The sequence below is a fragment of the Malus domestica genome, chromosome 09, assembly GCF_042453785.1.
Source record: "Malus domestica chromosome 09, GDT2T_hap1".
In the NCBI taxonomy this organism is placed as follows: domain Eukaryota; kingdom Viridiplantae; phylum Streptophyta; class Magnoliopsida; order Rosales; family Rosaceae; genus Malus; species Malus domestica.
Genome location: NC_091669.1, coordinates 2,521,945 through 2,535,888, shown reverse-complemented (window position 1 = coordinate 2,535,888; position 13,944 = coordinate 2,521,945). Strand labels below are relative to the sequence as shown.

The following is a 13,944-nucleotide window of genomic DNA, read 5'->3' as shown; positions in this document are numbered from 1 at the left end:
GTATTTCATTAATCATTCGAGAGCAATATATAGGTGTCAATTGGGTACAATCCTTCAGCGTCCAAGAAAATGATCTGAAGGTGAATTTGTGCAAAAGAGACAATAATAGTAAACCCCTAGACAGTTACCACATGTACGAGAACTTCCCATTACATCCATACAAACCTGTCATATAAACAATATATAACATATTTGTATAGGTGAATGCAAACAGTCACCGTTGAATAGCACGACCACATAAAGTCATCGTTAGTAGATGAGACCACATAATATAACGCTCAAAGCGGAAACCAAGTACAACCATCATTGTAGCGCGGCCATAACACTCGTTAGGCGTGGCGATAGAGTTAGACTAAACTAACTCAAAACTAAACTAAATTAAATTAAACTAAACTAGGCTAGAAAAACTAATCCAGGAAGGGAACCATTAAACGACACAATCCGGTGGGGGAAAGAACCCTCAGGCAAGGATTATAGTCGTGCCGAGGCACAAGACGACAAAAACCCTAAACACCATCTGGGTCCGCCACATCCACAAGTCCAGCAGAGATGCAAAGATGAACCACATGCGGCATAAATTCCAGATCTGAAAAATGCAACCACCAACAATAGTGGCCCAGACAAAGCCACCGCCAGATTTGCAAACCCAAACCAAAGCAACACCACCAAGGAAGCGTTGCGCTCAAATCCGAGCATGGATTCCGGCAAATCACAACACCAAGCAGAGTGATGTAAACGTGATTCCAACGGATCAGCACCCTTGGGAAGGCAAGGTCTGGATCTGAATGAAAGAGGAGAGAAACGAGAGGGGAAATGAGGGTGGAAGGCTGAGAAAGGCTAGGATGGGGAAATGGCCTAAGAAACAGAGGGGGTGTTTGGCGAGGCAAGAGAAAATTGAGGTGGCAGGGGGAATGGAAAGGAAAAAGGGGACGGGGAGAAGGGAGGGAGGCTAGGAGGAGGAGGAGAAGCTGCCACCGACCCCTAGCCTTAGCCAAAGGTCGGCGGCCATGGAGGAAGGCTAGGGTTTGGCTCTGGTTCAAGGGGGTTTATGGAGAGAGTTTCTAAAGAGAGAAAATGAGAGCTCAGAAAATCTGGAATTCTTTTTTGAACATTCCACGCGCTCTTTTTAGTTCTCACACAACCCTCTCAATGTTCGACCATTGGATTGAATGAATTGAAGAAATCAATGACAAAAATTAACATGGGTGTGTGGAAGGTAAAAATGATTGTGTAAATAACATTATCCTTTGTCAAAAATATATCCTTTCACTTGTTCGAGTCTCTCTATCCGTAGATTAAAATAATTTGAAATATACATAATCATTATCAACTCTCTAGTATTTCAATGATAATTCTCGTTATAGAGTTAAAGTAAGGCAGACTAAACGTAGGCAAATTAGCTAAAACATAGTCTCACACTTGAATTTCTCTCTTAATATATTTTATGTCATAATATCTCTCGAACATATAAATTATATCAGAATATCGCTCGAACATGAACCACAAACTACATTATATTGTATTACCTACTAAAAGAAGTTTACATACATCCAATCTACCCAACACAACTATTGCCCTTTGCATGTTTCTTGACATGTCCAAACACCATTACATTCATTAGCCACACAAACATGAGCTACCACTTCTCATGACAAGAGGGAAAGATGCATGCCCATCTTCAAGCAGAAAAACATCTGGTATCATAAACTTCATAATGTTTGACAAAATCTTTTTCTCAGCTTCAAGATGTACACAAAGAAGTCCCCAAACGATGGCGAAAGAGGCGCCGGAGAACCCATCTGGAATCGCCAACAGGGTCCTAAATCGCATCGAGTCCACAATAAATGGGCTACAATGTCACTGTCAATTCTGTCAAGGGATGAAAGTTGTCAAAAGTTCTAATGCTATGACCCAACGCATTCCAACTGCAATGTTATATCCTTGACTCCAGCTTCGTGTAGTACCTGTGATACTCGTGCCCTTGCAGCAACCCTGTCAAATTCTGTCGAAACACCACTACGTCTGAGTTTGTGAAACTCCACACGTGCCAGTTTCGAATGCCAGAAACCCCCCTTATCTTCCTAACCTCGATAAGAGCTTTTCTCAAATCCTGCTCGTGTGCTCCAGGAAATATTTGGAGCAAGATTTTTGCCGAGTTTCTGAGTAATGGGATAACTGAAGATATAATCAAGATGGAAATGAATATTGACCAAAGTAAGTAAATTTCAGAAACCAAAGAGAAAGTTATGCTAATTTCAAAAATCATTTTGACTAAAAAGTCTTCTGCAAATCGGCCACTGAAATTCCTTCTCAAGCATTCCTCCTCCACTCCGGGAGTTCCCCTAGGCCATTTGATTGACGTAGTCACGTAAGCATTTTTATCATATGATGATGACGATGAGTTAATCAGGAAAGAGAAAGTCACTACATTGTCCATTAAATATAAATTTCACTTACTTCACGTAACTTCAAAAGTTTATATTATCTCAAACATTCTTTCCCAACTTAGACTTGATTAAACCTATGCGAAAAAAGAAACCACAAACAAGTTAAGGATATAATCTAAGCTAAGTCTATGTATGATACGGTATGAACATATATAAATAAGATATTTTAGTCAAAATGGTCTTTTGAGATTGAAATAGCTCTTCACTTTGGTCCCTCCATCAATCATTTTGGTAATTCCATGAAAAATGTTAAATAAGGACCAAAAGGACAAAATACCCACAATTTTAATAAATAAAGGACGAAAATGATTGACGGTGGACAAATTCATGGACTACTTCTATCGATTTTAAATCTCAAGAACCAACGTGAGAAGTTATATATGTCAATCTCAAAGACCATTTTGACTAAAAAACCCTATAATAAGGTAACATTTTAGAAGTGATTTTAGAATGACTGATAGTACTTTTGATGAATTGCTTTTGAAATTAATCTTTAATAAAAATGTAAGTGAATTTTGAAAAAAACACTTGAAATGCTTCCTGCAAGAAACACATCACTGGTGCTTCATGAAGAAAGCAGTTCAAATTCTTTTGGAATCCAAAAATAATTTCACTAAAAATATTTTCAGTCATTTTAAAAAGACTTCCAAACAAGTACTAAATGTTTACATATATGTGGTGTTTAAGTGAAACAAACTAAACATCATGAGAGTGCGTCTTTTGTAATTAGCACAACTGCACATCTGATCAACTTCATCTACTATCCGTTGGTTACTCTTTCGTGCATCAACAATATAAATTAATAAATTAATAAATTAATTTATAAATAATAGTCCCTTGTGTTACATTCAAAGGTGTAATTAACTGCGCTGTACAAAAATTCCATACCTATAAATACAGCATAACATGTGGAGTGTGTTTATGTAAATCGGAAGAATATCCAAGAATGTGTCCGCACTCATGTCTCTATATTGCTTTGCATACGTGTGTCAACTCAACCATCGTAGAATTTAAGATTACAAAACGACAGTTCTTTTACCTCCATTGTTGTCCCTGTCACTGTCGACCCCTCTTGTAAAGATTATCATGTGTAGCTAGCTCAACCATGCACAACTCAAAAGTAGGGTACCACTAAAAGGCGCTCATCTCTTGAGAAAATATAATATCATATAAGTTTTATAAATACTGAGAACACAAGTCACATAATGTATTATTTGTATAATAAAGGTTAAAGACATAACTGATATGTCTTACTTCTAAAATTTATTAATAAAATACAAATATAGGTATTATAATTTAAGTGAAATAGTAACGTTACATGACTGTACTTTCCTAGGACTGACGGTTTTGTTTTGTTTTTATCTCTCATAAATCTTTCACTACAAATCGCTAGTCGCTTTCATAAAGAAATCAAGTGCTTTCCATCGTTGCAAGCCACCCAAATGAAAAGTTTATAACTACTCCTCGAAGCACTGAAGAACCTTCACGCTCCCTCCATCTGTCCCTTCCCAGACTACATATCTTCAGCTAGTTATCTTTTACCTAACTTTTGAATTTAGATTTCTTAGTTTAATTCCTAGCTAAAACTTATACGTAGCAGCCATCCTCGTCAGCCACCACTGCATATATATACACAACTGTATATATAAAATAAGTGCAGGTGCATGCACGTCTGTACGTCTGCAGTTGTGTGTGTAAACTGTATGTCTGCGTATGTCACTTGTGTGTCTCTGTGTGTCATCTGTAAGGTGGGCTAATACAACATGGTTCTAGGATCACAATTTAACATGCATCATGATAATTACAAGAAGAAGATGAATGACACTAACTTGCACCGATTGGAGACATGGTGGCTTGAGTCCACAGGTTGTCTTCTACTTCCAAGAATTCAATAATATCTCTCTGCTATATGAATAGAGTCCAGCGTATAGCGTATCTAAGAGATTAAGCGTATGAAAGAAGGGACTTAACCATAGTACTTATATCATTAAGGCTTAATCACAGCCGGCCTATTATTGGTTGTGAAAATCAAAACCTATCACATAAGTGATTGAGTCCTACCATGATTCTATATCTTTGTAGTGAAACCTATTAGATTTCTTTGAGGTCAATTGCAAGGGTTAAGATTCCATAATCCGTATTTCACTAGGACTATCAGATTACTTATGTCGTTAACAACTCGATAAACAAGTGGCTTACTACACAAAGTGGCTTACTACACAGGTAATCCAATACATCATTCATTGTCATTCATAACTTTACATCATCTGCATGCTTTGCACTTCACAAGTAACGCATGCTGATGAATCTCTCTCTTAGTTCAATTCTCAAACGTAAAGCATCCCAACATCAAATGCACTCAAAACTTGATTGCTTCTGTTGCCCTAATTGTGTGGATTTTTCGACACAAAAATATGAACAAATTGTAACAGACTGAAAGGAGAGAACCGACCGGTTTGGCGAGTACAAAACATGAAAACGAAAAATGGAAACCTTAATATTAAAAATGGTGAAAGTTGCATATCATTATTAATGGAGATTGGACACTCAGTCAAAAGTGTTTTTTGCGTAGGATAAAGAGGCTGCTTTCTGATCATCATGGAATATTATCTTGTAGTAGTAGTATTATTGAGGATCATCTCCAAATCCTCATTGTGAGGATGTCGGAGATCTTTCAATCATGTCTGTTTATCATATATCGTATGATCAGTTTTTGTCAGGTGCTATTAATATTCAATTTGAAATAAAAAAATTACAATAATTTCTGACCGCATAATGTACGATAAACGAATATGATTAAAAGATTTCCAAGATTCTCATAAAGAAGATCTAGAGAGGATCCTCATTCATCTTTTAGTATTGAATCTTAATTATATGGAAATTACGTGCACAAGTGTGGCACATGCATGTTATTGTTTGAGAAAAGTTTACATCAAATCATTAGTTTTGATGCAAAATAAATATGATATGCGAAATAATTTGACAATATATAAGATGTTTATGTTATCATTTTGAATATACGAGTATTGTTTCCTAAGTTAGTTTTATTTACTTTTCATTCCTTGTATGAGAAATGTAAAGTAAATTAAATTAACTTAAAAGTGACTTTTTTTTTATTGTCTTTCTTTTGTGTTTATAATCTTTGTCCTAAAAAACGCCCTAGGCGGCCGCCTAGGCGTTGGGTGCCTAGCAACCGAGGCGTTTTTGGGCAAATCGGGCGGAAAAATCGGGTTGGGCCTAGGCGTGCTGGGCAACTAGGTGGGCTAGGCGGTCCTAGGCGGCCCTAGGCGATCCTAGGAGGTTTTTTTATTATTTATTTTTTATTAATTGCGTGCTTTTTTCTTTTTTTTTGTTTCATGGTGGTATACTTATGGAAATGGTGTATCTAATTTGCAAATGATGGATTTACTACAAGTTCATCCAATACTTATGGAAATTGTGTACCTAATTTGCATTTGACCATTATTTTATTATCCATACAAGTATAATTTTTTTTTAGGTGTCAATATGTACTTATTTACAAGATATACAAGAAATTTACCTAAATCCGCCTAGGCCGCCTAGGCGCTAGGCGCTAGCCCGCCGCTCGACTAGCGCCTAGCGTTTTTTAGAACCTTGTTTATAATTATAAAAGGTTTATTATATTTACACTTCACGTATTGTTAAATAAACCCTACATACTTAATACACTCCACATTTACTTTTTCGATTAAAATTTATCTTAATACACTCCATTTACTTCCCCATATTACCCTCCCACCCCATTCTCAACATACACCTTACATTTTCTATATACGCCTCACATTCTTCACATTTTATAATACTCTGTCACAATCAAGATTGGATGAAGATGAGGTTGCTGTGACTCTGTTGAAGGTGGCAAACGAGGTAATACGCTGAGGTTTAATGACAAAAAATCGAGGGTAAAAGCAGCAAGGGAAGGAGAACAATCAGAAGGTCTCTTGTAATGTGAATGGTAATAGGACTTTGCCCAGATTGGCAAAAACGTAGCTGAATGTTGATGTAGTTTCATTGCATTTTTAGATGTATTAAAAGAAAACATATTTATTTATTGGTGTTGAATTGCAGAACAGAGATTGTGTTTAGCCATTTTATTACTTAAGTGATTGAGTCCTACCATGATTCTATATATTTGTAGTGAAACCAAAACCGAAACCAAATTTTTTTGCGGTTTGATTCTGTGCGGTTTTGAAGCCAAAACCGAAATGAAACCAAACCGTTTGGTTCGGTTCGGTGCTGTTTCAAACGGTTTAGGTTTGGTTTTTAAGAAAAAATGTACAATTTGCAATTTAACATATTAATAAGCATTTCCCAGTAGTAATAAGAAAAAGACATTTGTTATATAAACAATTAGCATGTTGCATGCAGTTGTTATGTTAAAATATGTTTGTGCAACTAAAAGGTGTCTCGTACAAGGTATAACATAAAACAAGTTGAATAACTTTGAATTCATTAAACATGAGCGAAACTTTCATACTAGAATATGTGATATCATGCTTCAAATGAGTGCACTTCATTAGATCATTGTTCGACTCTTGATAACAAGATTAGTCCACCCTTGTACATATATGTGTGTGTGTGTGTGATGGTATAAAATAACAAAGGTCCTTCAAGTTAATGAACGAAAGAAAGTGATGAATGATGATATTCTAGTGTGGTTGTGTCCATACTAAGTGCATGGATTCTAACAAACAACAAATTAAAACATGAAATTTAATATGGACATTTAATTAAATGTTTATTAATATTTGCGATGTGATTCAGTTTCGGTGCGGTTTTCAAAAGCCAAAACCGAAATCAAACCGTTTTCTATGTTGCGGTTCGGTTTCAAAATCAAAACCGTTCCAAAACCACAAAACCAAACCGTTCGGTGCGGTTCGATTTGGTTCGTGTTTCGGTTTTAAGTGCCCACCCCTATTCACTAGGACTATCAGATTACTTTTGTCGTTAACAACTCATAAACAAATGGCTTACAACATAAGTAATCCAATACATCATTCATTGTCATTCACAACTTCACATCATCTGCATGCTTTGCCTTCACAAGTAACGCATGCTGATGAATCTCTCTCTTAGTTCAATTCTCAAACGTAACGCATCCAAACATCAAACGAACTCAAAACTTGATTGCTTCTGTTGCCCTAATTGTGCGGATTTATCGACACAAAAAGATGAACAAATTGTAACAGACTGAAAGGAGAGAACCGACCGGTTTGGCGAGTGAAAAACATGAAAATGAAAAATGGAAACCTTAATATTAAAAATGGTGAAAGTTGCATGTCATTATTAATGGAGATTGGACACTCAGTCAAAAGTGTTTTATGCGTAGGATAAAGAGGCTGCTTTCTGATCATCATGGAATATTATCTTGTGGTAGTAGTAGCTAGTAGTATTATTGAAGATCTCGAAGATCTTTTAATCATGTCTGTTTATTGCATATCGTACGACTAATTTTTGTCAAATGCTATTAATATTCAATTTGAAATGAAAAATTTACAATGATTTTTGATCGCATGATGTACGATAAACGAATACGATTAAAGGATTTCCGGCATTCTCACAAAGAGGATTCGAAGAGGATCTTCATTCATCTTTTAGTATTGAATCTTAATTATATGGAAATTACGTGCATAAGTGTGGCACATGCATGTTATTGTTTGTGAAATGTTTACATCAAATCATTAGTTTTGATGCAAAATAAATATGATATGCAAAATAATTTGACAATTTATAAGATGTTTATGTTATCATTTTGAATATACGAGTATTGTTTTCTAAATTGGTTTTATTTACTTTTCATTCCTCGGATGAGAAATGTAAAGTAAATAAAATTAACTTAAAAGTGACTTTTTTTTATTGTCTTTCTGTTGAGTTTATAATTATAAAAGGTTTATTATATTTACACTTCACATATTGTTGAATAAATCCTACATACTTAATACACCCCATATTTACTTTTTCAATTAAAATTTATCTTAATACATCCTATTTACTTTCCCATATTACCCTCCCACCCCTATTCTCAACATACACCTTATATTTTCTATACACCCCACATTCTTCACATCTTATAATACTCAGTCACAATCAAGATTGGAGGAAGATGAGGATGCTGTGACTCTGTTGAAGGTGGCAAACGAGGTAATACGCTGAGGTTTAATGACAAAAATTCGAGGGTAAAAGCAACAAGGGAAAGGAGAACAATCAGAAGGTCTCTTGTAATGTGAATATTGCTAGGACTTTGCCCAGATTGGCAAAAACGTAGTTGAATGTTGATGTAGTTTCATTGCATTTTCATATGTATGAAAAGAAAACATATTTATTTATTGGTGTTGAGTGCAGAACAGAGATTGTGTTTAGCCATTTTATTACTATTATCATTTCTTTTAATTGGGGTTATGCTGTGAGACGACATATATAAAGCAATATCGTTAATTTCTTCACACCCATTCAAGTTCTAATCCGGCAGTTTTATCATTTTGCTTGCATTTGTTGGGAAGACAAAAAAAGTAGATAAATAATACGTTAAAAGCGATTTGGGTTTATTCAATTTTTTTATTTTTTATTCTAACCTAATAAGGTCGAAATTGGCATTGCATAGTAAGGTGTATAAGTCATTTAATATGTATTCAACAGTATATGGTGTGCTAATAAAAAAAGTCTTATAAAATTGTATTTTGATGTCGATGTTTTTCGTTTTATTTGTTTAATAAAATACTTATTACCTTAAAAAACAATAATCACAGAGAAAATTCTAAAAATTAAGGAACCTATTCTAACATGCCTTTGATGTATGGTTGGCAAGAAAACATTAATGGTTAAGTAAGCTACTTTTAGGGTTTAATTGCATGAAAGTATCCCATTTATTTATCATCCATCAAGTCTATATGGTTTATATAATTACTAGTTGAAACTTAATTGGAATAACCTTGGTAATCTTCCATGTATATCACGAGAGATTTTTAGTGTTCCCGTCAAACAAAGTGGTACATCACGTGTCCCTATATAAATGGTGGGTTATGTATGTTAAAATGTTAATAACTTAAAAATTAAACATTTCCACCATTTATATAAAAACACGTGATGTACCCGCCGTATTTCCGTCACAATTAAATTTTTTCCTAATATCACATGATTCGCATCACATGGAACACAAAGCAGGAGGGCTGGCCCCATCCTACGTGTCAAACGCTCCACGTGTTCCATTATGTGGTACATATATCAGTAGATATCAAACAGTGAACGTTAGAGACTGACGTATGGGGCTTATTTTGTTGCATCAGATCATTGCTTTCTTGGTCACGTCGCCATGAAGACACCATGCCCAAAACTGAAAAAAATAAAATAAAGTGGAATCCATTAAACTCTGATAGCTCTTTCCATTGCCTTATAATTTTGTGCGAGCATTGTTGGAGAGCTTATCATTATATATACAAAACATAGTGTTTGGGAAGGAAGGAAATATATTGCCAATGATGATGAAGTTTGCATTATTGCTTGTTGGTGGGAATATGAAAACAACAGTAGCAGCACAGTAATCTTCGAATGATGACAGATTTATAGGAGAGCCAAAGCCGAGCTCCGTGGCTATAGCTTAATACTCTAGTAGCTTCGCATCACATCAAAGCAGAGGTTATATGTTAAAGGGATCACAAGCAGCCATCCTTTGATATAATTTTGGAACATCATGGCTGGATCAGGAGGAAAAAGACTCGGCTCCTCTTGCTTTCTTCTGATAGGTAATTTAATCATACTCTCTTCATGATATGAGTTTTACCGGCCAGATGGGTTAATTTTTGTCTGTTTATTTATAATTATAGTGATTGCTGGGATGGAGAGATTTGCATACAAAGGAGTGGCATCAAATCTAGTGACTTATTTAACCGATGTGGTGAAAATGAGCAACTCGGCAGCGGCCAAGACGGTAAACAGTTGGTGTGGGTTCACATCCATGCTCCCACTCTTAGTTGCACCCCTTGTCGACTCTTACTGGGATAGATATCCCACCATCTTGGTCTCTTCTTTCCTCTATGTTGCAGTAAGTGTACACATTCACTTTGTTTTCTCCCTTCCCTTCCTTTGTTTTTGACAAAAAGGGATATCTCTAACTAGTTGAAAGTGAGATTCAAATTCTAGCGCAAGGTGTGCACACTGCACTGGTCAACTGACCTAACCCACATATGCACTTACTCTCTTCTTTGGACTCTTACTTAATATCAATGACTATCTATAAAATAGTTTTAGCAAATTTAGGCCAATTATCTTGATCATAGGATATCACTGATAAATAGGAATTTCTATAGTGAAAAGTGGATGCATCTACTTAGGTATCTTATTGAACAGAAATTCCTCTTTTGCTAAAAGTTTAAAAGCTCAGCACAAATAATGTTTTTTTTTTTGTTCGGAATTTTTTTATCAAGATGTTGCTGATGATAGATTTAAAATGGAGTATGAGTCATCTGCACTAATCTTCTTTCCATTAGAATATAGTGGAGATTTTAAGAAATGCCTCTTAATTTATTGTTGAAGAATAAGGTCATAATGAGCGGGTTTACTGTTAGAAAAAAAAAACAAGCAAGTTTACTACTAATTGCGCTGAGGTCTTTTATAAATAAAACCTCCCAACTACAACTACCGTTTATGACCTTTTTCTAATCTGGCCTCACGACTTTCAATTTGGTCACGATAAATTTTTGCTCTAAATGTGTAGAAAAGGTGAAACTATAAGCTCACATGTACGTGGTTTTGTTTCTAGGGGCTTGTGGCATTGACATCAACGGCATTCAAACGGGCAACACCTGCTGCAAACAAAACAAGTTCCAATTCATCATTTCTGTTTTGCTCTCTGTACTTGATTTCTCTAGGTCAAGGTGGATACAACCCATCGCTGCAAGCATTTGGAGCAGACCAACTGGACAGTGAAGAGGAACTTCCTAGCAGCAAAGACGATCAAAAATCAAGCAAAAAGAGAATGTTTTTTCAGTGGTGGTATTTTGGTGTTTGCAGTGGCAGCCTCATGGGTGTCACTCTCATGTCCTACATTCAAGACACTTTCGGTTGGATTATAGGTTTCGCCATCCCCATGATATCGATGGTTATATCGGTTGTGGTGTTTATGTGTGGAAGCCGAATCTATACATATAGAGAGAATGATGAGGCCATGGATTATAAGCCTATTTTCAACATAGTTCAAGTCATCAAGGCAACTGCATTAAAGTTAATGAAATGCAGAATCATATTACCGAATGAAACTAATGTTACCGAGCTAGAGTAAGTTAACTAATTTCTAACATGGTACTTCTTTTTGTGGTTTTAACGGTCAAGTTTACAATTAAAGAAATGATTTTCCCACACCGTTTTTCTCCCATGCACTCCTCCCTTACCTGTTGGGTTGAATAAACAAAGGAGAATGAAGTGACATAAATAAATGGACGACTGCCAAAAGGAGAAAATGGGAGTGTGGATAAAAAATTTTCTCTTAGGATTACGGAAACTTTAACGAAAAGCTTTCGGTATTGTTCACTTTAATGAAAAACCACATTTTTATACTAAAAAGTCAATTACAGTACTATTCACTTTACCATTTATTTTGTTATTATCGTTAAAACTCAAAGTTTTCAAGTCATTTTCATTAGAATTAATGTAACTGAATTCTGATGCTAATGATATATTATTTGGCTGGTTTTATACTATATAGGCTTCAAGAGAAACCGCTTTGCCGTCAAAATAATAGCAGCACAGCAAGCTTGGTTGGGAATCCCAAAAGTGGCTTCTACGTGCTTGAAAATGCAAAAGTGCTTTTGAGGCTTCTGCCAATATGGATTATGCTTTTGATGTTTGCAGTGATTTTCCAACAGCCTCCAACATTTTTCACCAAACAAGGCATGACGATGAAGAGGAACATTGGAAGCAACTTCAAGGTTCCACCAGCAACTCTTCAAAGCGCTATCACACTTTCCATAATCCTCCTGATGCCTCTATATGACAAAATAATGATCCCGATTACGCGTCTGGTTACGTCTAATGAAAAGGGTATTAGCGTGATGCAACGGATGGGGATCGGAATGTTCGTTTCGGTCATAGCAATGGTCATTGCAGCGGTTGTGGAAGCAAAAAGGCTCAAGATCAGCAGAGAAATGGAAATGCTGGGATCTCAACCCGAAACTGTACCGTTTAGCATCTTTTGGCTGCTTCCACAGTACATTCTTCTAGGTATTTCAGACATTTTCACCGTTGTTGGAATACAAGAGTTCTTTTACTCCGAAGTCCCCAGAAGAATGAGAACAATGGCCTTTGCATTGTACACTAGTGTTTTTGGGGTGGGAAGTTACCTGAGTACCCTTTTGATTGCAACAGTTGAAGCAGTTACAAGTTCAGGAGGAAGGCAGAGCTGGTTCTCCGATGACATGAATGAAGCTACAACAACAACAACAACAACAAAGCCTTTTCCCACTAAGTGGGGTCGGCTATATGAATCCTAGAACGCCATTGCGCTCGGTTTTGTGTCATGCCCTCCGTTAGATCCAAGTACTCTAAGTCTTTTCTTAGAGTCTCTTCCAAAGTTTTCCTAAGTCTTCCTCTACCCCTTCGGCCCTGAACCTCTGTCCCGTAGTCACATCTTCGAACCGGAGCGTCAGTCGGCCTTCTTTGCACATGTCCAAATCACCAGAGCCGATTTTCTCTCATCTTTCCTACAATTTCGGCTACTCCTACTTTACCTCGGATATCCTCATTCCCAATCTTATCCTTTCTCGTGTGCCCACACATCCCACGAAGCATCCTCATCTCCGCTACACCCATTTTGTGTACGTGTTGATGCTTCACCACCCAACATTCTCTGCCATACAACATCGCTGGCCTTATTGCCGTCCTATAAAATTTTCCCTTGAGCTTCAGTGGCCTACGACGGTCACACAACACGCCGGATGCACTCTTTCCATCCAGCTCGTATTCTATGGTTGAGATCTCCATCTAATTCTCCGTTCTCTTGCAAGATAGATCCTAGGTAACGAAAACGGTCGCTTTTTGTGATCTTCGCTAGATTGCTCCGGTCATTAGTGTGGATAAGTATATAAATGGATAGAGATAGGAAAGCAAACACAAGATGTACGTGGTTCACCCAGATTGGCTACGCCCACGGAATAGAAGAGTTCTCATTAATTGTGAAGGGTTTACACAAGTACATAGGTTCAAGCTCTCCTTTAGTGAGTACGAGTGAATGATTTAGTACAAATGACATTAGGAAATATTGTGGGATAATGATCTCGTAATCACGAAACTTCTAAGTATCGGAGTGTGGTGTCGTCTTGACTTGCCTTATCTGTCTCATAGGTAGATGTGGCATCTTCTCTGGAAGTACTCTTCCTCCATCCAGGGGTGGTATCTTTAACTGGTGGAGATGCACAAGGTAATGTATCAATTTCACTTGAAGCTTACTTGTAGTTTCAGGCTTGGTCAAGCGCGATACAAACCATGT

General features: G+C 36.5%; 1 protein-coding gene across 1 annotated transcript; it reads left to right on the top strand.

Moving 5' to 3' along the window:
• The first annotated feature begins 10,009 nt into the window (after positions 1–10,009).
• LOC139188035 (protein NRT1/ PTR FAMILY 5.8-like) lies at positions 10,010–13,701 on the top strand. Its single transcript, XM_070804990.1, has 4 exons — positions 10,010–10,207; positions 10,289–10,506; positions 11,224–11,738; positions 12,166–13,701. Exons 1-4 carry the CDS (start codon positions 10,156–10,158, stop codon positions 12,947–12,949), a joined length of 1,569 nt encoding a protein of 522 aa, XP_070661091.1. The 5' UTR covers positions 10,010–10,155; the 3' UTR covers positions 12,950–13,701.
• Positions 13,702–13,944: the final 243 nt, after the last annotated feature.